The sequence below is a fragment of the Myxine glutinosa genome, chromosome 2 (assembly GCF_964187855.1).
Source record: "Myxine glutinosa chromosome 2, kmMyxGlut1.1, whole genome shotgun sequence".
Taxonomy (NCBI): domain Eukaryota; kingdom Metazoa; phylum Chordata; class Myxini; order Myxiniformes; family Myxinidae; genus Myxine; species Myxine glutinosa.
Window position 1 is genome coordinate 13,384,511 of NC_136262.1, and position 27,921 is coordinate 13,412,431.

Here is a 27,921-nt window from a genome sequence, read left to right on the forward strand (position 1 = left end):
CGATTGTGAAGGCAATCTTCAAATGTACATGTCCTTACATTTTGTCACGCCACCTGTGATATAATCCTGTTATTGACTTCTTGCTGCGAAAGACAATCAGTGACATGGTTCTTTCAACAAAGACATCACCGAAGGGTAAAATAAACTCACCAGATTGATATACTGAGTTCAGAAAGTAAACCCAAGTCAAGAAAAAAAAAATATTCCATATTAAATGCCAAGTCTGTATATATATATATATATTGTTGCAATCACATGAAAAAGTAAGTACACCCCATGTAAAGTTTTGACTTTTGAACATATTACAGCTATTTGATCTTCATTTCAACAATATTGACAGATAAATGTGATATAATATAACAAATATCATGAAACATTTACATTTTGTAGTCCATTGTATAATTTAAATAAACATAAATCCAAATTTCGCATGTGGAAAAGGTAAGTACACCCCTACATTTATCACTACTTCAAATACCTAAAATTAGAATCAGGTGCACCAGCTCATGTGCAAATGATTCGAACATCGTTATAGAGGATCTTGGAAGAACCTGTCTTATTTAAACCTCAGACATTTAGTTTGGTTTACTCTTTGTTATTGAAGTGTGCGGCGCCACCATGCATAGATCAAAAGAGCTCTCTGAGGCCTTCAGAAAGAAGGTTATAAATGCCTACGAGTCTGGGAAGGGATTTAAAAAGATCTCCAAACAATTTGAAATCAATCATTCGACTGTCCGGAAGATCATCTACAAGTGGAGAAGATTCCAAACAACTGCCAACTTGTTCAGGTCAGGCCGCCCCAGCAAGTTCAACCCGAGAGCAGACCGCAAGATGCTTAAAGAAGTCCCTAAGAACCCCAGAATGTCATCACAGGACCTACAGGTAGCTCTTGCCACTGTTGATGTGATAGTGCACGAGTCTACCATTAGAAAGAGGCTGCATAAATTTGATCTACATGGGAGATGTGCCAGGAGGAAACCTTTGCTGTCCAAAAAGAACATCAGGGCAAGACTAAAGTTTGGCAATGAACACCGAGGCAATGACCAGCACTTCTGGAGCAATGTGGTCTGGACAGATGAGTCAAAGGTAGAGCTATTTGGCCACAGTACCAGAAGACATGTCTGGCAAAAAACCAAAGACAGCATTTGACCACAAGAACCTGATACCAACTGTAAAGCATGGTGGTGTAAATATTATGGTTTGGGGAAGCGTTGCTGCATCAGGGCCTGGGCAGCTCACCATCATAGAATCCACTATGAATTCTTCATTGTACCAGAGGGTGCTTGAGGATAATGTGAGGCCATGTGTCGGAAAGTTGAAGCTCAACCGAAGGTAGACCTTGCAACATGACAATGACCCTAAACATACCAGTAAATTCACCAAGGAATGGCTGAAAAGAAAGAAATGGAGGGTTCTGGAATGGCCAAGTCAAAGCCCGGATCTAAGTCCCATCGAGATGTTGTGGGGGGATTTGAAACGAGCTGTACATGCAAGAAACCCCTCGAACATCGCACAGCTGAAAGAATTCTGCATGGAGGAGTGGGCAAAAATTTCTCCCAGTCGATGTCAGAGACTGGTAGACAGTTATAAGAAACGCCTACTTGAGGTTGTTTCTGCCAAAGGGGGCAATACCACCTATTAGAGCCAAGGGTGTACTTACTTTTTCCACATGTGAAATTTGCATTTATGTTTATTTAAATTATACAACGGACTACAAAATGTAAATGTTTCATGATATTTGCTATATTATATCACATTTATCTGTCAATATTGTTGAAATGAAGATCAAATAGCTGGATGTTGAAATATGTTGAAAAAGTCAAAACTTTACATGGGGTGCACTTACCTTTTCACGTGACTATATGTAAAACAAGCATTCTGAGTATTGCGCTGCAACATGTCCCCTACCGGCAGTCTGTCGTCCGGAAAACTGTTGGGGAAATTACCAAAGTTCAAAGTGCCATAATATGCAAATTTATGCACGGTTCATGCTGGTTTTCAAACTTGAGCCGAGTTATGCCGAGACACGTGTGTACAAAATTTGTTGAAATCAGCCAATAGTTGGTGGAGTTATCGCACGGAAACCAAAGTGTGACAGACGAACCTCATTAAATATGGAAATTTATGCACGGTTGAATGTGGGCGCGGATGATGTGAGACCGGGTTATCCTGACCGGGTTATCCTGACCGGGTTATCCTGACCGGGTTATCCGCGGACCGTGGAAGCTAGGTTACTTCTGGCGCGTACTGTATATACTGCTAAGAGGGCAGAGTATCAGATACATATTTAAAGAAGTATTCACGCAGATTATACGCACAGAAGCATATGGTAAAGTGACACTCCAACCTCCCTAGATGTATTGTTGATTTATTGGTAAACTATGTGAATTCAATGTATTCTTGCCTGATATGAAGAATTGTGTTAATGGAAACAAAATTCAGTGAAAACGTTTTTGACTTGATGCTTATTCTAGGAAAGCATTTTAAAGAACAGTCCACGATTACAGCATATTGTACACAAGGAATATTAACAGCTTTAACTTACCGCACTCCAAATTGTAGTCCGGAAAACTGTTGGGGAAATTACCAAAGTTCAAAGTGCCATAAGTTTGTCAAAAATGATCGGAACGTCGTGAAGTTCGAACTTGATCTGTAACTTGTCATGAGGAAACGATGTGCCAAGTTTGGAATCACTAGCATTAAGAGTTTAGAAAAAAAGTCCGGAAAACTGTTCTTTGCGTGACGGACGGGCGGACTGACGGACTGACGGACTGACGGACTGACGGACGGAGTGCAAACCTATAGTCCCCTCTGATGTACACCGGTAGGGGACTAATAAGGCAATGTCAGTATGTCTGTTCCTTGCATTATCGAAAACAGATTGGCCGACCCCCAACAAATTTTGCATTCATGCTTCGGGTACACAGAATCATGTCAGGGCTATTAAATAAAGCCCCTCTTCTCAACCTCCCCCACCCCCCCACCCCCCTTCCATTGAGTGTGGGAAGATGACTTGCGATTTTCACCGATACACTTGGAATAGTGCAAGCAGTTGAACCACCGGTAACTGCTGGAGGGAAGGGGTATCACCTAGTTAACACAAATACACAAGGTGTTGGTGGTGGGGGGGGGAAGAGAGGGGTTACCGGGTGTGCGTTTGCATGTATTGATGAAACATCACTGACGAGTGCGCGCGCACGTACACACACACACACACACACACACACACACACACACACACACACACACACACACACACACACACACACACACACACACACACACACACACACACACACACACACACACACACACACACACACACACACACACACGCTTCAAATATTCACGTTGGAGAGAATGGGCTGTTTTGGACGCAATTCCAATTATTAGTCCCCTACCGGTGTGCACCGGAGGGGACTATAGGTTTGCACGCCGTCCCTCCGTCTGTCATTCCGTCAGTCAGTCCGTCAGTCCGTCAGTCCGTCAGTCCGTCAGTCCGTCAGTCCGTCAGTCCGTCAGCCTGTCAGTCCGTCACGCAAAGAACAGTTTTCAGGACTTTTTTCTAAACTCTTAATGCTAACGATTTCAAACTTGGTACATGGTTTCCTCATGATAAGTTTCAGATCAAGTTCGAACTTCACGACGTTTCGATCATTTTTGACAAACTTATGGCACTTTGTTTATGCTGGAGTTCTCCTCAAGCCGCACCGCGTGCCCTCAGCCTCGTCTCGCGAACGTCAAAAGCGCGACACAGCGCACGCTTCCGGAGGGGCGGAGCCAAGCCGAGCAACATATATATATACACATCGATCATTGATCTTGAACCGGAAAATATAATAAATTACTGATATTTAGCGACTCGAAAGGTTCTTTATCAACAACTTATTTATGGTGCTTCTGCTGACCTGTCTGCAAGGTGTATAAATCGAAGTCCCGAGTGCGAATCACAGGTGAGCCCGTCCTGAGGTAATTAGCGATTGGGAACGATTCAGAACCTGTGGGTGAATAACCCTTGGTAATTTCCCCAACAGTTTTCCGGACGACAGACTACAGGTAGGGGACATGTATTGCAGCGCAATACTCAGAATGCTAGTTGATTTTGAAATGTTGGGTATATGATTTATTAAGAGTCCGCTGTATAAAGTACTTCAGCAAGATTTGTTTTGATTCAATAATTTATCATAATTATTAACTGAAGGTTTCACCTGTGCACATCAACAGGAGTCACCTTGAAGTGGATCTTCTTGAGCAGTAGTATCATAAACAGACGCTGGGAAGATGGACAGCAACCTATGTTTTTCCCACCGCTCCCTGCCTGTCTCGATCAAGAAAGTTCACAGGAGTTGGGGGGAATACACAGAAAGTCAAAAGAGGTAACCAGCACAACGAGAATAGGCCAACAGGGCAAAGTGCAGATCTGTAGCATTCAATATCATCATGACTAGTGGGGAAAATGCATAACACAAAGGTAGTAACCCAGAATACCAATTCAGATCATTAGAGCGACAATGTGGATTTCACAAACTGTCTATGTAAATGTGTCATATAGCACCTCTCCTGGTGTGAGGGGGTACGACACTGCATGAACATTTGTCGATGTCAATGTGTGTCATATAGAACCCCTCCTGGTGTGAGGGCGTATTACACTGCATGAAAAATTGTCTATGTGAATGTGTGTCAGATAGCACCCCTCCTGGTGTGAGGGCGTATTACACTGCATGAAAAATTGTCTATGTGAATGTGTGTCAGATAGCACCCCTCCTGGTGTGAGGGCGTATTACACTGCATGAAAAATTGTCTATGTGAATGTGTGTCATATAGCACCCCTCCTGGTGTGAGGGGGGTACTACACTGCATGAAAAATTGTCTTTGTGAATGTGTCAGATAGCACCCCTCCTGGTGTGAGGGCGTATTACACTGCATGAAAATTTGTCGATGTGAATGTATGTCATATAGAACCCCTCCTGGTGTGAGGGCGTATTACACTGCATGAAAAATTGTCTATGTGAATGTGTGTCATATAGCACCCCTCCTGGTGTGAGGGGGGTACTACCCTGCATGAAAAATTGTCTATGTGAATGTGTGTCATATAGCACCCCTCCTGGTGTGAGGGCATATTACACTGCATGAAAAATTGTCTATGTAAATGTGTGTCAGATAGAACCCCTCATGGTGTGAGGGCGTATTACACAGCATGAAAAATTGTGTATGTGAATGTGTGTCATATAGAACCCCTCCTGGTGTGAGGGGGGTACTACACTGCATGAAAAATTGTCTATGTGAATGTGTGTTATATAGCACACCTCCTGGTGTGAGGGCGTATTACACTGCATGAAAAATTGTCCATGTAAATGTGTGTCATATAGCACCCCTCCTGGTGTGAGGGCGTATTACACTGCATGAACATTTGTCTATGTGAATGTGTGTCATATACCACCTCTCCTGGTGTGAGGGCTTATTACACTGCATGAAAAATTGTCTACGTGAATGTGTGTCAGATAGCACCCCTCCTGGTGTGAGGGCGTACTACACTGCATGAAAAATTGTCTATGTGAATGTGTGCCATATAGAACCCCTCCTGGTGTGAGGGTGTACTACACTGCATGAAAAATTGTCTATGTGAATGTGTGCCATATAGAACCCCTCCTGGTGTGAGGGCATATTACACTGCATGAACATTTGTCTATGTAAATGTGTGTCAGATAGCACCCCTCCTGGTGTGAGGGCATATTACTCTGCATGAAAAATTGTCTATGTGAATGCGTCATATAGCACCCCTCCTGGTGTGAGGGCATATTACACTGCATGAAAAATTGTCTATGTGAATGCGTCATATAGCACCCCTCCTGGTGTGAAGGGGGTACTACACTGCATGAAAAATTGTCTATGTGAATGTGTGTCAGATTGCACCCCTCCTGGTGTGAGGGCGTATTACACTGCATGAAAAATTGTCTATATGAATGTGTGTCATATAGAACCCCTCCTGGTGTGAGGGGGGTACTACACTGCATGAAAAATTGTCTATGTGAATGTGTGTCAGATAGCACCCCTTCTGGTGTGAGGGCATATTACACTGCATGAAAAATTGTCTATGTAAATGTGTGTCAGATAGCACCCCTCCTGGTGTGAGGGCATATTACACTGCATGAACATTTGTCTATGTAAATGTGTGTCAGATATCACCCCTCCTGGTGTGAGGGCTTATTACACTGCATGAAAAATTGTCTACGTGAATGTGTGTCATATAGCACCCCGCCTAGTGTGAGGGCCTATTTTTTTTTTTTTTTTTTTTTTTTTGTATACAAGATCGAGGCTCGTGAAAGAGCGAACATTAATCACACAGAAAGACAAACCGACACATAAAACATAACATAGGGAGCGGTAGACAAGATGGGGAGAGAGGGGGAAGGACACAAACACAACATTTGAGAGCAGGGACCGAGAGACATGGAGACATCGAGAGATCTGAGAGAGGGTGAGGGCTTTGGGGGGGGGGGGGGCGTGGGAAGGGGGCAGTGGGAGAGGTATAAAATATATGGACACTGCCAGGACTTCCAGGAAAGAAGTTGGAATTTCAAACAAGGTGGATCTGGGGTGAATTAGCGGGGGTAGAAAAGATCAAGGTTTTGGATGGGGGAAGATAAGAGATGGTGGTGAACAGCTGTTTTAAAGACCTGGAGGGAGGAGTGGGATTGAAGGGAGTGAGGGAGTTTGTTCCAGAGGCGGGAGAAAAGAGGAATGAAAGAGTGAAGGTGAGCGGAGAGCCGAGATTTCGGCAGTTTAACCATCAGAGGGTTGCTGGCAGATCGTGTGCGACCTGTAGGAATATTTGGGGGACAGAGCACAGAGAGAGCTGGGGGTGCAAGGCCGGAGAGGAGTCGGTAGAACAGTATTACACTGCATGAAGAATTGTCTATGTAAATGGGTGTCATATAGCACCTCGCCTGGTGTGAGGGCGTATTACACTGCATGAAAAATTGTCTATGTAAATGTGTGTCATATAGCACCCCGCCTGGTGTGAGAGCGTATTACTCTGCATGAAAAATTGTCTATGTGAATGTGTGTCATATAGCACCTCTCCTGGTGTGAGGGCGTATTACACTGCATGAAGAATTGTCTATGTGAATGTGTGTCATATAGCACCTCTCCTGGTGTGAGGGCGTATTACACTGCATGAAGAATTGTCTATGTGAATGTGTGTCATATAGCACCTCTCCTGGTGTGAGGGCATATTACACTGCATGAAGAATTGTCTATGTGAATGTGTGTCATATAGCACCTCTCCTGGTGTGAGGGCATATTACTCTGCATGAAAAATTGTCTATGTGAATGTGTGTCATATAGCACCTCTCCTGGTGTGAGGGCATATTACTCTGCATGAAAAATTGTCTTTGTGAATGTGTGTCATATAGCACCTCTCCTGGTGTGAGGGCGTATTACACTGCATGAAGAATTGTCTATGTGAATGTGTGTCAGATAGCACCCCTCCTGGTGTGAGGGCGTATTACACTGCATGAAAAATTGTCTATGTAAATGTGTGTCATATAGCACCCCTCCTGGTGTGAGGGGGTACTACACTGCATGAACATTTGTCTATGTGAATGTGTGTCATATAGCACCCCTCCTGGTGTGAGGGGGTACTACACTGCATGAACATTTGTCTATGTGAATGTGTGTCATATACCACCTCTCCTGGTGTGAGGGCTTATTACACTGCATGAAAAATTGTCTACGTGAATGTGTGTCAGATAGCACCCCTCCTGGTGTGAGGGCGTACTACACTGCATGAAAAATTGTCTATGTGAATGTGTGCCATATAGAACCCCTCCTGGTGTGAGGGTGTACTACACTGCATGAAAAATTGTCTATGTGAATGTGTGCCATATAGAACCCCTCCTGGTGTGAGGGCATATTACACTGCATGAACATTTGTCTATGTAAATGTGTGTCAGATAGCACCCCTCCTGGTGTGAGGGCATATTACTCTGCATGAAAAATTGTCTATGTGAATGCGTCATATAGCACCCCTCCTGGTGTGAGGGCATATTACACTGCATGAAAAATTGTCTATGTGAATGCGTCATATAGCACCCCTCCTGGTGTGAAGGGGGTACTACACTGCATGAAAAATTGTCTATGTGAATGTGTGTCAGATTGCACCCCTCCTGGTGTGAGGGCGTATTACACTGCATGAAAAATTGTCTATATGAATGTGTGTCATATAGAACCCCTCCTGGTGTGAGGGGGGTACTACACTGCATGAAAAATTGTCTATGTGAATGTGTGTCAGATAGCACCCCTTCTGGTGTGAGGGCATATTACACTGCATGAAAAATTGTCTATGTAAATGTGTGTCAGATAGCACCCCTCCTGGTGTGAGGGCATATTACACTGCATGAACATTTGTCTATGTAAATGTGTGTCAGATATCACCCCTCCTGGTGTGAGGGCTTATTACACTGCATGAAAAATTGTCTACGTGAATGTGTGTCATATAGCACCCCGCCTAGTGTGAGGGCCTATTTTTTTTTTTTTTTTTTTTTTTGTATACAAGATCGAGGCTCGTGAAAGAGCGAACATTAATCACACAGAAAGACAAACCGACACATAAAACATAACATAGGGAGCGGTAGACAAGATGGGGAGAGAGGGGGAAGGACACAAACACAACATTTGAGAGCAGGGACCGAGAGACATGGAGACATCGAGAGATCTGAGAGAGGGTGAGGGCTTTGGGGGGGGGGGGCGTGGGAAGGGGGCAGTGGGAGAGGTATAAAATATATGGACACTGCCAGGACTTCCAGGAAAGAAGTTGGAATTTCAAACAAGGTGGATCTGGGGTGAATTAGCGGGGGTAGAAAAGATCAAGGTTTTGGATGGGGGAAGATAAGAGATGGTGGTGAACAGCTGTTTTAAAGACCTGGAGGGAGGAGTGGGATTGAAGGGAGTGAGGGAGTTTGTTCCAGAGGCGGGAGAAAAGAGGAATGAAAGAGTGAAGGTGAGCGGAGAGCCGAGATTTCGGCAGTTTAACCATCAGAGGGTTGCTGGCAGATCGTGTGCGACCTGTAGGAATATTTGGGGGACAGAGCACAGAGAGAGCTGGGGGTGCAAGGCCGGAGAGGAGTCGGTAGAACAGTATTACACTGCATGAAGAATTGTCTATGTAAATGTGTGTCATATAGCACCCCGCCTGGTGTGAGGGCGTATTACACTGCATGAAAAATTGTCTATGTAAATGTGTGTCATATAGCACCCCGCCTGGTGTGAGAGCGTATTACTCTGCATGAAAAATTGTCTATGTGAATGTGTGTCATATAGCACCTCTCCTGGTGTGAGGGCGTATTACACTGCATGAAGAATTGTCTATGTGAATGTGTGTCATATAGCACCTCTCCTGGTGTGAGGGCGTATTACACTGCATGAAGAATTGTCTATGTGAATGTGTGTCATATAGCACCTCTCCTGGTGTGAGGGCATATTACACTGCATGAAGAATTGTCTATGTGAATGTGTGTCATATAGCACCTCTCCTGGTGTGAGGGCATATTACTCTGCATGAAAAATTGTCTATGTGAATGTGTGTCATATAGCACCTCTCCTGGTGTGAGGGCATATTACTCTGCATGAAAAATTGTCTTTGTGAATGTGTGTCATATAGCACCTCTCCTGGTGTGAGGGCGTATTACACTGCATGAAGAATTGTCTATGTGAATGTGTGTCAGATAGCACCCCTCCTGGTGTGAGGGCGTATTACACTGCATGAAAAATTGTCTATGTAAATGTGTGTCATATAGCACCCCTCCTGGTGTGAGGGGGTACTACACTGCATGAACATTTGTCTATGTGAATGTGTGTCATATAGCACCCCTCCTGGTGTGAGGGGGTACTACACTGCATGAACATTTGTCTATGTGAATGTCATATAGCACCCCTCCTGGTGTGAGGGTGTATTACACTGCATGACATTTGTCTATGTAAATGTGTGTCATATATCACCCCTCCTGGTGTGAGGGCATATTACACTGCATAAACATTTGTTTACTGTCTTTCCCTCGCGGTCCCTCTGTGATGTCTTTCCCTCGTGGTCCCCCTGTACTGTCTTTCCCTCGCGGTCCCCCTGTGCTGTCTTTCCCTCGCGGTCCCCCTGTGCTGTCTTTCCCTCACGGTCCCCCTGTGCTGTCTTTCCCTCGTGGTCCCCCTGTACTGTCTTTCCCTCACGGTCCCCCATGTGCTGTCTTTTCCTCGCGGTCCCCATGTGCTGTCTTTCCCTCGTGGTCCCCATGTGCTGTCTTTCCCTCGCGGTCCCCCATGTGCTGTCTTTCCCTCACGGTCCCCCTGTGCTGTCTTTCCCTCGCGGTCCCCCATGTGCTGTCTTTCCCTTGCGGTCCCCCTGTGCTGTCTTTCCCTCACGGTCCCCCATGTGCTGTCTTTCCCTCGTGGTCCCCCTGTGCTGTCTTTCCCTCGCGGTCCCCCTGTGCTGTCTTTCCCTCACGGTCCCCCATGTGCTGTCTTTCCCTCACGGTCCCCCATGTGCTGTCTTTCCCTCGCGGTCCCCCTGTACTGTCTTTCCCTCGAGGTCCCCCATGTGCTGTCTTTCCCTCGTGGTCCCCCATGTGCTGTCTTTCCCTCACGGTCCCCCTGTGCTGTCTTTCCCTCGTGGTCCCCCTGTGCTGTCTTTCCCTCACGGTCCCCCATGTGCTGTCTTTCCCTCGTGGTCCGCCTGTACTGTCTTTCCCTCATGGTCCCCCATGTGCTGTCTTTCCCTCGTGGTCCGCCTGTACTGTCTTTCCCTCGCGGTCCCCCTGTACTGTCTTTCCCTCGCAGTCCCTCTGTGATGTCTTTCCCTCGTGGTCCCCCTGCACTGTCTTTTCCTCAAGGTCCCGCTGTGCTGTCTTTCCCTCATGGTCCCCCTGTGCTGTCTTTCCCTCGTGGTCCCCCTGTGCTGTCTTTCCCTCGTGGTCCCCCTGTGCTGTCTTTCCCTTGCGGTTGTCAGCTCTTTCACGAGCCTCGATTCAGTATACAAAAAAACAAAAAAAAAGTCTGTGTGAATGTGTGTCATATAGCACCCCTCCTGGTGTGAAGGCGTATTACACTGCATGAACATTTGTCTCTGTACAGGTGTGTCACATAGCACCTCTCCTGGTGTGAGGGCGTATTACACTGCATGACATTTGTCTTTGTAAATGTGTGTCATATAGCACCCCTCCTGGTGTGAGGGTGTATTACACTGCATGAAAAATTGTCTATGTGAATGTGTGTTATATAGCACCCCTCCTGGTGTGAGGGCATATTACACTGCATGAAAAATTGTCCATGTAAATGTGTGTCATATAGCACCTCTCCTGGTGTGAGGGCGTATTCCACTGCATGAAAAATTGTCTACGTGAATGTGTGTCATAAAGCACCTCTCCTGGTGTGAGGGGGGTACTACACTGCATGAAAAATTGTCTATGTGAATGTGTCATATAGCACCCCTCCTGGTGTGAGGGCGTATTACACTGCATGAAAAATTGTCTGTGTGAATGTGTCATATAGCACCCCTCCTGGTGTGAGGGCGTATTACAATGCATGAAAAATTGTCTATGTGAATGTGTCATATATCACCCCTCCTGGTGTGAGGGCGTATTACACTGCATGAAAAATTGTCTATGTGAATGTGTGTCATATAGCACCCCTCCTGGTGTGAGGGCGTATTACACTGCATGACATTTGTCTCTGTAAATGTGTGTTATATAGCACCCCTCCTGGTGTGAGGGCATATTACACTGCATGAAAAATTGTCTATGTGAATGTGTCATATAGCACCCCTCCTGGTGTGAGGGCATATTACACTGCATGAAAAATTGTCTATGTGAATGTGTCATATAGCACCTCTCCTGGTGTGAGGGCATATTACACTGCATGAAAAATTGTCTATGTGAATGTGTCATATAGCACCTCTGCTGGTGTGAGGGTGTATTACACTGCATGAAAAATTGGCTATGTGAATGTGTGTCATATAGCACCCCTCCTGGTGTGAGGGCGTATTACACTGCATGAACATTTGTCTATGTGAATGTGTCATATAGCACCTCTGCTGGTGTGAGGGTGTATTACACTGCATGAAAAATTGGCTATGTGAATGTGTGTCATATAGCACCCCTCCTGGTGTGAGGGCGTATTACACTGCATGAAAAGCATCTAGACAGCAGATGTCGGGAAATTATCAAACTAAATATACTGTTTGTGTGTTTGTTTGACTTTCTATGAATTTCTGAACCGGAGGTTTTCGGGGGTAAAGAAAATTCATAGTCGCATTGGTACACGCTCGCCTCCACGCTGTCTAGCATGGGTTCGAATCCCGACCTGATTATAAACTGTCATCCTGGTGTTTCACACACTGGGTGATTCATCATTATGTGTGTGCTGTCCCTCAGATAAACGTTAAACAGGCGTCCTGTCAAGCGGCATTAGTTAGTTGGTGGACGTTAAAGACCGATGGTGTCCTTCGTGAAGAGTGGGCGAGCCATCGCCGGTACCATGAACAAATTACAAATTCCTGCCCCAAGTACTGCTGGGAAGGCAATGGCAACCCATCCAGTATAACCTTTGCCATCTAGTTGGTATTCATAGACATCATCACCCCACACAGTCTTGAGAAGGCCTTGCTGCGAGCCAACTCCTCTGTTTTTTGCTTTTTGAGATGGAAAATTTGTAATTGCATCTACCTACACCTGTGAGGTACGTAAATGTGTACAAATCATACTTTGAAAGGTCTGCCATGGAGTACATTCATAAACCTTTACAAAGTTGCTTTTATTCTCGTTCTCAAGTGTTTTCATAACTACAAAAGGCTGATAAAGATGCCAGAATAGTTCACTCAAGTATAAATTGGGAGATCGTTAAAATGGGAAGGCTACTTCTTCGCTATTTTTCACCAGCCGTGCAAAATAAAGGCTCAAGCGATAACAATGATTCTAATCTTACTATAATTCACCAAATGTCCGTCTGTCTGTCGGTTCGAAGGTACCGCAAAAACGGCTGAACCGATCGCAATGATATTTTGGGTGGGTAATCCTCGGACCCCCTGGAGTAAAATAGGCTATTGTGGCGGACACGATGGCACGCTGGCGTGGTGACATCATTCCACGCACCAAGAGGGTGTCGGCCATGCCCGAGGGGTAGGCGTGGCCTCGGGATATACACGGGGCGCGCAGCCCCGAGCACGTCAGTGCTATAGTTGAGCTTTGCAATAAAGACTCTTTTTGGTTACCCGCGTTGTTGCTTATCTTGGCAAACAAGTCGTGCGCATAGCACCGCACTTCACTGGTGACCTCGACGCTGGTTCAGCCGCCGCTGACCAACAGAACGCGCCATGTCAAACAACACGGTCGCGGTGAAGCTCCCTGAGTATTGGGAAGCTCAGGCCGAGGTATGGTTCGCGCAGGCCGAGGCACAGTTCAAACTTCAAGGCGTAACGGCGGATGAGACGCGTTATTACCACGTCATCGCCGCCCTCGGGCCCGGCACAGCCGCCCGAGTCGTGTCCGTCCTGCGGAACCCACCGGCCGACCACAGGTACGAGGCGCTCAAGCGTCTCCTCATCGCCATGTTCAGCCTCACGGAGTGCGAACGGGCCGACCGCCTCCTGGACCTTCCCGAACTCGGCGACACACGACCATCGGTCCGGATGGACTACATGCTGTCGCTGCTGGGTGACAAAGCCCCGGATTTTTTTTATTCCGGGCGCTCTTTCTACGCCAGCTACCGGCACAGGTACGCCTCGCGTTGGCCGGTTTCAAAATAAAGGAACCCCGCGCTCTGGCCGTCCAGGCCGACAAGTTTTTCACGGCTTGTGACACGCGGGCGAGAGTCGGTGCGGCCGTCGCGGATCCCGAGGCTGATGCTGCTGCACACCTCGTGGATCCCGAGGCTGATGCCGATGCACACCTCGTGGCCGCCGCCACGCCCCGCCCACCACCACCGCGAAAGCCGCGGCCTCCGCCTCCGCCGCAAACCTGGTGCCGTTTCCACGCCAGGTTTGGCCACAAGGCTAGGAATTGTTGCCCGCCGTGCTCGTTTGGCAAGTCGGGAAACGCCCGGGCCGGCGCTCGGCAGCGGCTTTGAGTGTCGGCCTTTCCGGCAGCCCCCTTTTTGTCACGGACACCTTGTCCGGGCGTCGCTTCCTCTGCGACACAGGTGCACAGGTGAGCGTTATCCCCACCTCCACGTCCGACAAGCGAACCGCGGGCCGGGGCCCCGCGTTGCTTGCAGCCAACGGTACACCCATACGCACATTCGGAAAGCTCTGCCTCTCCCTGCGGTTTGGAGGGCAACGCTTTCAATGGACATTCGTAACCGCCAGCGTGCCCATGGCATTGCTCGGTGCGGACTTCCTGTGTGCAATTGGGTTGTTGGTGGACGTGAAGCACAGACGCCTCATCCAGGCCAAAACGTTCAGCTCGCTTGCTTGCGCGCTGAGCAGTTCGTTGGGCAGCTCCCTGAGCGGCTCACCGAGCGGCTCGCCAAGCGGCTTATTTTATTCACTCACTCGTTTTATTTTCATATTAAGGAATTTTTAGCTCTTACACGAGCCTCGATCTTGTATCCAAAAAAATCAACAAAAAAACCTCTACTTTTCAGATCAACATCTACCTGATGTCATAATCCTTACATACACCACATGCAAGAGGAAGTAAATAGGCTACAAGTGGAGGTACAAGTGGAGGTACAAGTGGAGCAATATGGGGGTACAAGTGGAGCTGAAAATTAACATAGCAAAGACAGAATCATGAGCATACATGCCACACACAACAACCACAACTACAACTACATCAACAGCAACATCATGCACAATAATTCACAAATTAGAGGTTGACAAGTTTACACATCTGGTGTCCATGGTTATCATAACTGGAGGGTAGATGGAAATGTACTACAATGGATACAAAAGACAAAGGGTGTCTGTATTCATGAAACTGATGTCAATTTGGACATCAAAGACGTACAAGACCAAAACGAAGCTGAGAATCTTTGACTGCAACGTTGTCAGTCCTCCCATTTGGATGTGGATCTTGGAAAATCAAATAATGTCAAGCCGGAGTCTTTCATGTTCAACGTCGATAAGAAAATCTTGAGAATCATCTGGCCTGACATGGCTCGTAAGATAGAGGTTGAAAGGTTAACAGGGAGGAAAACAATCAAAGAAGAGATCAAAATTAGGAGGTGGAGATGGATTAGTCACGTAATACACATAGAGGATGAAGATGCCAAAAGAGCAATATGACGGGCAGCTGACGGGAAGAGAAGGGTTGGACGGCCAAGACAGACCTGGCGATGGACTGTTGTAAAGGAAATGAAAGGAGTGAAGGTAACCTTGAATATAATCAGAACATGGGCCCAAAACTGACTAAAGTGGTGAAGGTTCATAAGAAGCTCCATATGCCTGTTTGAACCGACTGTCCATGTCTGATGTTCGACTGCAGGTGGCACAGGAATGTGGAATTTATTGGTTCATGGTTTAGCATTCGCCGTTTTAAAATTGTCTGTTTGCTTTTGGCCTCCTCCCAATCTCCATCTCCATCTCCATGTTCTGCTCACCTTCCTACACCTAAATCCTCTCTTAGCCCCAATGAATAATTTAATTTTTAAATACAAAAACGTCTGCTTTTCCCATTCCTATCTCCCATCCTGTTCCCTTCCCTCGAGCCCACACTCCCACTCCTGGTGCCTTTGTATATCATTCGCTGGAGATATCACAAGTTCCTTTCCATTTCCTTTTGCCCTTCCTTTCCAGCACAAAAACCCCAATCCTGTGCATAATTTAAAAATATAGTGCTGCTTTATTACAGTATCAATAATAATCCCTTTTTCCACCTCGGCCTCAGTGTTTGAGATTGTATGAGAAGTCCCAACAGGAAGAGGAAGCAAGTGGATGTTTACTGAATCAATTAATACGGGGTGGGACTTTAAAGTCCCATTGGTAAACATCGGGTGAGGCACCAAGTTGGCTATTTTCTCAAATTTCTCAACTCACCTTCGTCAACCTACCTTCCTCAACCTTACCTTTTTCAATCTCAACTCACCAGGTTTCTCAAAATTTCTCAACCAGACAGTGGTGTAATGGTTAGAGCATCTGCTCTGAGGAAAAATACCTACCAGAAGTACAAAAAATTATATAACCACAAACTATTATGTCAACTCCATTCAACAACAAATTTCCTTTACGTCGATTTACTTCAAAGAGAAACCTTAGCAGTCTTAACAGTGAGTGACTGTTATACAGACTTGGAGTTGGGAAGGGGTGGAGGCAGGGGGCTGAGGACTTGAGGATAAAAGGTTAAGTGGAAGACAGGGAGTTTGAATGGGAGGGGGTGTGGGGGGGGGGGGGGCAGAGAAGGAACAGAGTTTGGAAAGGGGAGTTAAGGACTTGGGTTTGGGAGGGGGGGGGGGGGGGGTTGAGGAGTTGCAGACCGCTGAGCCTCCTTCACCTATTACCCCATTCCCAGTGGAAGACCAGTTGGCGAATCACTCCACACCAACACCTCAGTTACAAGATCCAGCTGAACAAACATCCTCAGCTTTGCAGCCTGAAGCAGACTCTACACAGGTAGTCATACCATCACCACTTATTAATCACTCTTCTCATGCCAAGAGACTACCCACGCATCTCAATGATGTGTTGTGTAAAGTAGGAGACTCCTGAGAGGGTTTGAGTTTCCAAGTTGATTACGACTCGCCTGGGGTTCATTTGTTGCAATTTTTTTTTCCGTGGGTTTTAGTTGTTTTCAGTAAATGGGGAGGGGGTACTACACTACACTACACTACTCTACACGATACTAGTAAATAAATCAGTTGATCTCGAACCTTCGTCTGGATCATTACACGAACCCTCTCTCATACATACTCGTACATTCAACAGCCTCTTCATCCAACTGACTCAGACCTCTGCTGCAATTATCATATCTGTGCGCACCTCATCAATGCCTGGTGCTCTTCCCTTTTTATCCTCTTCAATGCTGGCTGTCTGCACTTCCTCCTCCATGATATCCACCACCTCCACTTTCCCCTCCACAAAACATGGTAGCTCCAGCTCGCCGTTGCTTCTTTCCCGTTTCAACAACTGTTTGAAATATCCTTCCCACACCTTCCCGACTGCACACCTATCTGTCCCTAGCCTCCTGCCTCCTCCTTAATCACAGCACCACCTCCCTTCATGTCCTTGGTATCCTCATCCCTGTCACGAGCAAATTTATAGATTATACTTCTCCCACCGTCCTCTTCGAACTTCTTATACACCTCTTCAATATCATTCCTCACCTTGTCCACAGCTCTCCATGCTGCTTTCTTCTTCTGCCCATACAGGTGCAAGAACCCTGCATCCGACTGCCTCCCTCTAACCTCGATCTTTTCTATCCTCTTCCAAACCTCCACCTTTTCACCAACTGCCTTCGCTACTTCCTCCATCAGCCATACCTGGTTTCTATCCCTGGACAATGCACCCTTTCCTGACCTCCTTCCACACAACACTTGTGCAATTCCCCGAAATGCCTCTCCATACCGATTCCACTCTTACAAACCTTCAACTTCTTCACCAAGTTGCTCAAACCTGGCCCTCACCCTCTCCTTGTACTCTACGACGACGTTTCCCCGACACTTCCACCATTTAATAGCCTTCCGACCCCTGCTCTTAACCTCTTCCTTTTCTTCATCCTCACTACAAACACCACAGGCTTTGCTGGGTATTAACATGCTCTGCCTTGCTGCTGGGTGTTAACATGCTCTGCCTTGCTGCTGGGTGTTAACATGCTTTGCGTTGCTGCTGGGTGTTAACTGCCTTGCAATCGTTAACCTCCCACAGCTGTCTCTTCCTTACCACCACCAAATCCAATTATGTTCAGTGCTCTCCACTCTGTAGGTAATCTTGTAGCTTTTTCCTTCTTTTGAAAGAATGAACCAGCTCGGGTTATCCCAACTCTCACCACCAGATCTCGCCCATCCCTATTCCTCGTTCTCCAACCAAATTTACCAACACCTTCCTCTTTCCTTGACTCCGCTACTCCCACATGCGCATTAAAGTCCTCCACAATGCACAGCATCACCTCCATCTCAACCATTCCCATCAACCTCTGCAGTGCTTCCCAGAATTCCTGCTTCTTCGCCCCAGTCCTTCCCGTTTGTGGCCCATATACCGACACAACACCCACTATTTTCCTCTGTATCACCACCCATGCCAAAACCATCCGTCCCTCCCATCTTTCCACTCTCGCCACCTGCTCGCTGATCTCTTCCGATACTATTATTCCCACGCCATTTCTCCTTCCATCCCCACCCAAGTGCAACATCTTGTTTCCTCCTTTCAATCTCCTCGCCCTGTCTTCTTTCCATTTGGTCTCCTACACACATAATACCTCCAACCCCTTTTCTGCATCATCTCCACCACCTCGACGACTCTCCCCCTATTGATCCTATATTTAAACTACCTAGCTGGACCTCGCTTCTGAACCGCTGTCCACCTGGCAGAGCCAGAGCCATCTTGACCCTAAGCATGCTGGAAAGATCACCACTTTAAATTGTCCACCTAAGGTGTGTCGATGCTAGTAATGATAATAACAATAATTTATTGTTTACCTGTACTGCTAGTCGTAATATCGTTGAATTTCAGTAAAACAATGGATCATTAATTTAATTAGCAACGGTACCCGGCCTACGGGCGGGGCTTCAATTGGGAGGCCCAAATGAAAAGCCAAAATATCAGAAATTGAAGGCTTTTTTTTATTTTGAACGATTTATATAAACATCCGTTAAATCATATCACACGCAAATCATCAAAATCTAAACAGTATTTGTAGAATTTCAATAAAACCCACATCACTGTTCATATCGGTAAATATTATTCCATAATGTTTGGAAAATTGGAAAATTGGGGGAAAAAATGGAAAACCAATATCGCCTATTTTACTCCAGGGGGTCCCAGGATTACCCACCCAAAATGTCGTTGCGATCGGTTAAGCCGTTTTTGTGGTACCTGGGAACAGACGGACGGACGGACAGACAGACGGACAGACATTTGGTGAATTATAGTAAGATAGTCCACTAAAATGGAGTTACCTGTATCTAATAAATAAGTACTCACAAAAACCTACAGTATTTGTGGCTCGGAAGATCATAGGAGGCAATATAGCTCCCACTGAGTCTTACCTACATGATCAGGTGTTCAGTATTGAAGGGAAGAAATACTTGACAGTTACATGAACATAGAGAGTATGTGTAAGAATACCAGGTAGTAGGTGATGCAATGAAGACATCATAAGGTACCTTGATGAAAAGCTCGATGACAGGCTCCTTCTTGGCATACATTTCCTGCAGATATTCTCAAGGAGCAAGGAGCAAGACGCAAGGAGCAAGGAGCCCTCCACTGGCTTTCTCGGTCAGTGTCGGTGTTTCTGCCACTCCACACAGAGGAAATTCCTAAGTACAGGCGGGGTTTCCCGCATCAAGCGGATAAACATCAAACTCCTTTTGCACAATGTCCTTCCGCCCAGTTTACGAAACGTCGGAGTGGATTCTTTATTTCGTCTGGAATTCTCAAAAATTACCAAACACCTCCATAATTCACTAAATTACAATTCAATTGGGTTAATACTGTGTTTATTGATAAAATATGTCACCTGAATTGGCCATTGGCTGACACACACACACACGCACACACACGCGCGCACACATACACACACATACACACACACACACACACACACACACACACACACACACACACACACACACACGCACACGCACACAGTGTATATTATGTTCTTTCTGTTCAATACAATTTTGTTACTTGCGAAAATGGAAGATTTTCATGTTTTTATATTGGTTGGTCTTGTGTGTTATTCTGTTTGTTTGTCAATCACCTACAGGTCACAATTTTAAACCAATCTTTACGAAACTTTACCAAATAGTAGGGTTGATAATAAAGAAGCCTATTGATTTTGGGGCCAAAAGGTCAACATAGGCCAAAGGTCAACCAACAACTTAAGGTGAAATTTGTAAAATCCTCAATTTTCATCTGATTAACTTGAAATTTGAAGATGATTTGCATATCTGGTCACTGAGTTCAATCACCAAGTATTTTTGAGGTCAACATTGGCCAAAAGGTCAACATAGGCCAAAGGTCAACCAACAACTTAAGGTGAAATTTGTAAAATCCTCAATTTTCATCTGATTAACTTGAAATTTGAAGATGATTTGCATATCTGGTCACTGAGTTCAATCACCAAGTATTTTTGAGGTCAACATTGGCCAAAAGGTCAACATAGGCTAGATTTCTAAAATCCTCAATTTTCATCCGAATGACGACATCATTTGAAGAGGATTTATATAGCATTCAACCACCAATTATTTTTGAGGTCAACATAGGCCAAAAGGTCAACAGGCCAAAGGTCAACATAGGCCAAAGGTCAACAACTTATTTTAGGGATTTCACAAGGATCGTGCTATGCACAGCAAATTTTTTGTTTATTTTTTTTTTCAATTGAATCTCTCCATCTCATCTTTGGTCTACCTGTGCTTCTTACAGAGTCTTCTCCTGATGCCTGTTTGCAATAATTCTTGTTGACCGCCAGTTGTCCACTCTTCTTCCAACTAGTCCAGCCCAGGCCCATTTCAGCGTTTTGATTGTGACCATAATGTCAAAGGAATTTTGTTTTCTGTCTGATCCATCCATTTCTCCTCTTGTCTCTTTTGCTGAAGCCAAGATAGACATCTTTCTTTACATGGTGATCAATTTTTCCTCCATCTCATTTGTGGAGACCATGTTTCACAGCCACGTGCCTTTGCTCGGAGAACACAGACTGTGAACGTTTATTTTTCAAACACTCTAATAATACATCTCTTCACCTTCACCTTCACCTTCACCTTCACCTTAAACTTGTATGACAGCATTTGTTTCCATCCTGCCGAAGACGTTTCCATAATCAAAGAATGTGGCATGCACATAGGAAGTTTCAAAACCCCTGCTTGCTCCCATTGTTCGGTGTTGATAAATGTTGTGAACAGTCCATAAGTATTGGAGAGAAGGTGAATCGGATGGTCATTTTTTTTAAAGTCCATTTAATCTTATTTGTGAATCAATATCAGCTCACAGTAAGGATGGCCGAGACTCTAGTCTAGAGGTACGCACTACTCGCCTCCAAGCTGTCTCGCCTGGGTTTGAATCCCGACCCAGCTATAAACTACCAACAGGATGGCTTCTCCAAAAGCATGTGTCCCCAAGCAATTGGCGGTAACCAGTACGCTCACTTGCGCACATGTGAGATTTCTTGGCAGTTTCCATGGGAACGCGTACGGCTACGCAATGTCCGCAGTCGTGATGCGATTCCACAGGAAATGTTCATGTCAACAGGGATGTATCCGTAATGCACGATTGGCCAGCCATGAAGAGCATCAACAACCAGGGCCCAAGTGCTCTTTTCACCGACGCTGGTCCGTGGACACCACGTCATTACCCTGTGCTCGCAAAGCCTAGAGCGCGGTTAAGCGATCGGTTACGGTACGTGTGGCCCATGTACGTACTACGTGGGTGTCTGCATTTTAAAAATGCATTTTCTCGGCAACCGTTGATCCCATTGACACGAAATTTTACCATAGGAGCGCCTCCACATGCAGAACTTTTAAAATTCATAATGACGTCATAGTCTATGTGGTATGGACGCCATCTTGGAAAAACGTTACACCTCTATATCTCCAAAACAGCTCAATGGAAAAAATTGAAACATGGCTCATTGTCAAGTACTCCCCATGGAATAAGATATGCTGATGATGTAATTTTTGTTTATTTTTTGTGATGGTGCCTTCATTGTGACGTCATCATTCAACATGTACAATGCTTGATCTGATCAGTACGAGGGGTTTTTTTTCTCCAACTGTTATTCTGATGGACACGAAATTTTCAACATCGGAGCAAATCTTATACAATTTTTTATAATTTTCACGTCATAGGTCACGTGGTTTAGGCACCATCTTGGAAAAAATATCGAAAAACGTTGAACCCCTATATCGCCGAAACCGCTCAATGGAAAAAATTGAAACATGGCTCATTGTAAAGAACTCTGTATGGGGAATAAATGTTATTAACGATGATGTCATTGGTGCCTTAATTATGATGTCATAATTCGACAAGTACAATGCTCAGTCCGATCAGTTTGAAATTTCTTGAGCGTGATCTACGCAACAATTATGGTAGAGAATATAAACGTAAGATGTCATCGGTCACGTGGTCTGGCAGCCATATCGGATCAAAGAAAAACAACGTTCAAAAACAGAAGTGTTGCCTCGTACCAAGTTGACTGTGCAGGGTAAATATTCCATGAATACCATCTGGTTTCATTGAAGAAACCTCGTTGGTCTATAATGTCACAGTGAGGCATCAAGTAATAACAGGAAGCAAGTGAAAGTATTAACCAGTAAAATTTCAGAATGACACCTTAGTGGTGAATGTTAGTGGTGAATGACACCTTAGTGGTGAAGGTGAACACCACCGCAATCACATCTCCAGATCAAACGACTGGCCCATCATGATTATTATTCACAAAGTACAAAAAAAACACCAAATATGGCTGAGACAATTAATTACAGCAGTTTGGAAAATTTATCAGATGCTTGTCTTTATGTTACAATACTGGCATGAATGCAAATTGCATCATGCATTTCAGTCAAACAGATCAAGTAGGACATTTCAAAATTATCTTCAGTGGGAAAAAGGGCAAAGAGACAAAGAAAAAGCGACTACAAGAAGGACACTGTACCGACTTGAAGCTGAAAAGCAGGGTCAATCAATGCATGGCCGTCAACATTGGGGCCTCCACCTCCTCCAGAAAACTCTCTGCTCTCACAACCTGCACCCTGTGGCAGCTGCTGATATTCATCCGTGTTCAGTGTAATCATCTGTATTCCACTAGAGGTTTCATTGGGTGGACCGCTAATAGTTAGCATCGTATCGTCGGTTACCAATGCCAACTCATTCACACTACCCAAAGGTATGGCCGATCCCTCCCCCATCAGTGTTAGCTGTGCCCCAACTGCTTCGCCTCGTCCCGCCATTAACGCACCTCCACCGACTTCTAGCACAGGTGCAGGTGGTAATGGGATTGTGGGTTGCAAAACATGTAAAGACTGGTTCCCACCCAGGGAGTCCAGCCCAGGTGAACATTGCCCAGAGAGCAGAAGTCGGATTCCGGTCCCACCAGGGGTGACCTGGTATTGAAATATCGAGTTGCTCTCGCCATCCCCGTGCTTTGTACTCAAGGCTTCCACATCAATACCCATGTGGTTCCTACTTTCGCTTTTCTGACTTGCTCTTGCCAAGCCTTCCTTATCAACGAGTTCCTGCAGATGAGCATGGATCTTCATATGGGAGCGGAGATTGTCAGGTCGTGCAAAACGTTGTGGGCAAACAGGGCAGGAATGAGGACGAACGCCCTTGTGAAGGGCAACATGGCGCCGCCTGGCGCTGGGGTCAGAGAATGCCCGACCACAATCGGAGCAGCTGTATGGCTTTTCTCCTCTGTAGAAAATATATACATACAGACAATAAACAAATATCTCAGTGTTTCTTTGATGATTTCTTTATGCCATATCCCATTAATTTGGGGTCAACAACTCAAGGAGTCTAAGACTGGTCCAAGTGTACAATTAAGCAGCTGGTCAGGCCTGACATTCGACTGAAGCTGTTCAGGGAAGGAATTTAGGATTTGGCCAGGGTGTCGGTAATAATGCTTGCCTTCCCTTTGTCAAAAGGCACTGTGGGATCTTTATTGTCCAGGAGGACCAGCCGACACATGCATTCCCAGCTTAACATTCGTGTGTGGGTCGGCATACTCATTTATCTACACCCTGCCTCAGTTCAACAGTTAATAATAAGATAAAAGTAGAACAGCACTCTTCGAACGATACGACTCCGCCCACATTATTATTCAGGCTGTTCCAAAAAGACCCGGACAACTTTGGTTGTTAATATATTTAGTACCACAAATGATACAACGATACCCTTTGTTTTATATCACACAGAAACTCAAAGTTATTTGTATTTTCAGGTCTGGTGGTTTAATATAAAAGAAAATGGCCCAGTGCATCAAATGGTTCATCGAGACGAGATCCAACAAGCAAGTTCAGCGTAATTTCCGTACAAGGTATGGAAGAAATCAGCCATTGCAGACTAATATCAGAGAGTGGTACAAGAGGTTTAAGGAGACTGGATGTTGTCAGAAACAGAAAAGTACCGGTCGACCGAGCACAAGTGCAGCATATGTAGAACGAGTGCATGAATCGTTTCAACAAAGTCACAGAAAATCAATCTGACGTGCATCCAGAGAACTGGGACTACCAACCACCACTGTACACAGGATTTTGCATAAAGACTGAAGCTCTATGTCTATAAGGTGCAAATACTGCAGGAACTCAAACCAAATGACGGACCCAAATGCAAGGTGTTTGCCTTGGAAATGCTCAGTCTTTTCGCATCGAGGATGAAAAAGATTACCTGGAAAAGGTCATGTTCACAGACAAAGCTTGCTTTCATGTATCGGGGAGGATCAACCGGCACAATGTGAGGATCTGGGGCTCCGAAAACCTCCACGTGGTCATTGAACACATCCGCAACAGTCCAATGGTCAATATGTGGTGTGGCCCTCTCCATGACCGCTTGGTGGGTCCATTTTTCTTTGCGGAGAATACAGTGACCTCAACAATTTACATGAACCATGTTCGAAAGATTCACCTTCCCATAGATTGAAGACCTGCAACCCGATATCATTTTTCAACAGGACGGAGCTCACCCTCATTAGGCCTTAGTCATTCAAGCCATCCTGAATGAAAAATTTCCAGGTCGCTGGATTGGCCGAGACGGACCAACCGCCTGGCCCCCATAATCAACAGATATAACCCCCCTTGATTTTTTTCTGTGGGGGTTTGTCAAAGATGTTGTCTGCAACGCCAAGGTGGGAAACCTGCATGTTCTTCGTTCTCGGATCACAGCTGCATGCACACTGGTGGACGCAAACGTGCTGTGCCGAACATGGCAAGAACTCGTGTGCCGCCTTGATGTCCTGTGTGTGATAAACGGAGACACATTGAAGTGTATTGATGGTGTGCACAAAACATGACGAGTTTCTGTATCATATAAACCAAAGGGTATTGTATCTTTTGTGGTTCTAAATATATTAACAAAGTTGTCCGGGTCTTTTTGGAACACCCTGAACATACTTTTTTGTATACAAAGTTGAGGCTTGTACACGAGCTAACACATAAACACAAACAGAAACACAAATAAAACTGTAATAAAGGGAGCAGGATTAACGGGTTGTACTTGGGGTGTATTAACGGGGGTACAAAAGATCAAGGTTTTGGATGGGGGAAGATAAGAGATGGTGGTGAACATCTGTTTTGAAGACCTGGAGGGTGGAGTGGGATTGAAGAGAGTGGGGGAGTTTGTTCCAGAGGCGGGAGAAAAGAGGAATGAAGGAGTGAAGGTGAGCAGAGAGCCTCGATTTTGGCAGTTTAAGCATAAGAGGGTTGCAGGCAGATCTTGTGCGTAAACTAATACTTGCATTGTACCAAGTTTGATTTGAATCCTTTCGGCTGTTTTCAAGTATCATATTTTTGCCTGACATGACCTCTGACCTTTGATTCCAAAATCTAATCAGTTCATCTTTTCATCGTAATGTGTACTTGCACCAAGTTTGGGCAAAATCCGATCACTGGTTCACAAGTGCAGTAACAGAATGTTTACCGAATGGGACCTCTGACCCCTTGACGCCCTAATGAATGTGTGTGTGTATGAATGTGTATGTGTGTGTATGTGTATGAATATGTGTGTGTGTGTGTGTGTGTGTGTGTGTGTGTGTCTGTGTATGTCTGTGTATGTACATATATGTGTGTGTGTGTGTGTGTGTGTGTGTGTGTGTGTGTGTATGTCTGAGTATGTACGTGTGTGTGTGTGTGTGTGTGTGTGTGTGTGTGTGTGTGTGTGTGTGTGTGTGTGTGTGTGTGTGTTTGTGTGTGTGTGTGCGTATTTGTGTGTGTGTACGTGTGTGTATATGTGGATGTATGTATGTACATATATGTATGTGTATGTGTGTGTGTACATATGTGTGTGTATATATATATATATATATATATATATATATATGTGAGTGTGTGTGTGTATATATGTGTATACTCCCGGTGTGTACCCTGGTTAGAATAGGTACACCGTATCTCTGTGTGTCGTAAGACGCGACTAAGAGGGTTGGCGTCAGGAAGGGCATCCGGCCATAAAAACATTGCCTCAAAAAGAGAACCATGACCATTACATCTACATGTGGGCAGGGTACAGCCCGAAGTGGAGATCGGTTTCTGAGGTTTGGGACATGGAATGTAGGGACAATGACAGGGAGATCAGGAGAAGAGGTGGAAGTATTGGTCAGAAGAAGAGTGGACATATGTTGTGTGCAAGAGACGAGATGGAAGGGAAGTGGTGTGAGAATGGTGAAAGGTAGGCAGGGACAGAAATACAAGTTTGTGTGGCAAGGGTGCCCGGAGGGCGTGAATGGTGTTGGTGTCCTGTTTTCTGAGGAGTTTGTAGACAGTGTGGTGAGTGTGACTAGAGTGAGTGATAGGTTGATGATGGTGAAAATGATGATTGGAAAGCTCTTGGTAAACGTCATCTCGGGATATGCTCCGCAGCTTGGTCGGAGCGATGAAGAGAAGGACAAGTTCTGGTGTGCGATAGAGAAGCTGATGGAAACGTGAAAGATGAGGAAGTTGTTTTGGTAGGAGGAGACCTAAATGGACATGTGGGAAGGAGTATGGATGGTTTTGAGGGAGTTCATGGGGGTTATGGATATGGTGTGAGAAATGGAGAAGGTGAAAGGATTTTGGAGTTTGCTGATGGAGCTGATTTGTTGATTTGTAACACTCAGTTCCAGAAAGGGGATAATAAGCTTGTTACATACACGTCAGGTGGGTCGACGACAACCGTTGACTACCTGATGGTGCGTAGGCGAGATAGGGGGCACCTCCGGGACACAAAGGTGATCCCGGGGGAGGAGGCCGTTTCACAGCACCACTTGGTTGTCTGCGACATAAGGGTGAAAGGTGCGAGGAGAGCTCGGCGGGTGAAGTACCAACCGAGAATGAAGGTGTGGAGGTTGAAAGAGGTGACAGTAAGGGAGGCATTCAAAGAGAGGCTGAGTAGGGTAGAGGATGATGTGGTTGAGCTTGAACGTAGTTGGATGTCAATGAAAGATAGTCTGTTGGGAGCCGTTGGTGAGGTATGTGGATGGACAAAAGGACCACCGAGGCACTCGGAAACATGGTGGTGGGATGATGAAGTTGGAAAGAGGATTGACGAGAAGAGGAAGAAGTTCAAGGAGTGGCAGAAGGCGAAGGGTACGGGAGCAGAAAAAGCAGAGCATGAAAGTTATAAGGCAGCCAAGAAGGCTGCAAAGAAAGAGGCAGCAAAGGCGCAGGAGGCATGTAGGAAAATGTTCGGAGAACGCTTGGATTCGGAAGAGGGTCAGAAAGCAGTATTCAGGATTGCAAAGCAGATAGCGAAAGAGAGGTGTGATGTGATGGGGGTGAGTTGCTTGAAGGATGAAGTGGGACAAATCGTTGTCGACCCAGATGGAATTAAAGGAAGATGGAAAAGATATATGGAAATGCTGTTGAATACCGAGAATGAATGGGATGGCAACATAGAGAGTAACCCATTTTTAGGACCGGCAGAGAAGATAACTGAGGAGGAAGTTTAGGAAGCGATAAAAGCAATGAAGAGTAGAAAAGCGGGAGGGCCGACGGGAGTTGTGGGAGATATGTTGAAGGCAGCAGGAAGTTGGGGTGTGAAGAGAATGACAGAGATCTGTAATCTGGTGGTGAAAGAAGGCCGCATTCCGGTGGATTGGG

General features: G+C 45.6%; 2 protein-coding genes across 2 annotated transcripts in view; both read right to left on the reverse strand.

The window, feature by feature from the left end:
- The window catches only part of LOC137422029 (chloride intracellular channel protein 4), a 54,713-nt gene extending 34,194 nt beyond the window's left edge, over positions 1-20,519 (reverse strand). The window contains exons 1-2 of the mRNA XM_068108712.2: positions 19,300-20,519; positions 4,209-4,318 (exon numbers count right to left, since the gene is read on the reverse strand). Coding sequence (XP_067964813.2) covers positions 4,209-4,318; positions 19,300-19,341 — 152 coding nt within the window. The 5' untranslated portion in view covers positions 19,342-20,519. The remainder of the gene's footprint in view (positions 1-4,208; positions 4,319-19,299) is intronic.
- A 1,280-nt stretch (positions 20,520-21,799) lies between these two features.
- LOC137422024 (uncharacterized) overlaps positions 21,800-27,921 on the reverse strand; it is a 45,365-nt gene continuing 39,243 nt past the window's right edge. The window contains exon 9 of the mRNA XM_068108699.2: positions 21,800-23,545. Coding sequence (XP_067964800.2) covers positions 22,768-23,545 — 778 coding nt within the window. The 3' untranslated portion in view covers positions 21,800-22,767. The remainder of the gene's footprint in view (positions 23,546-27,921) is intronic.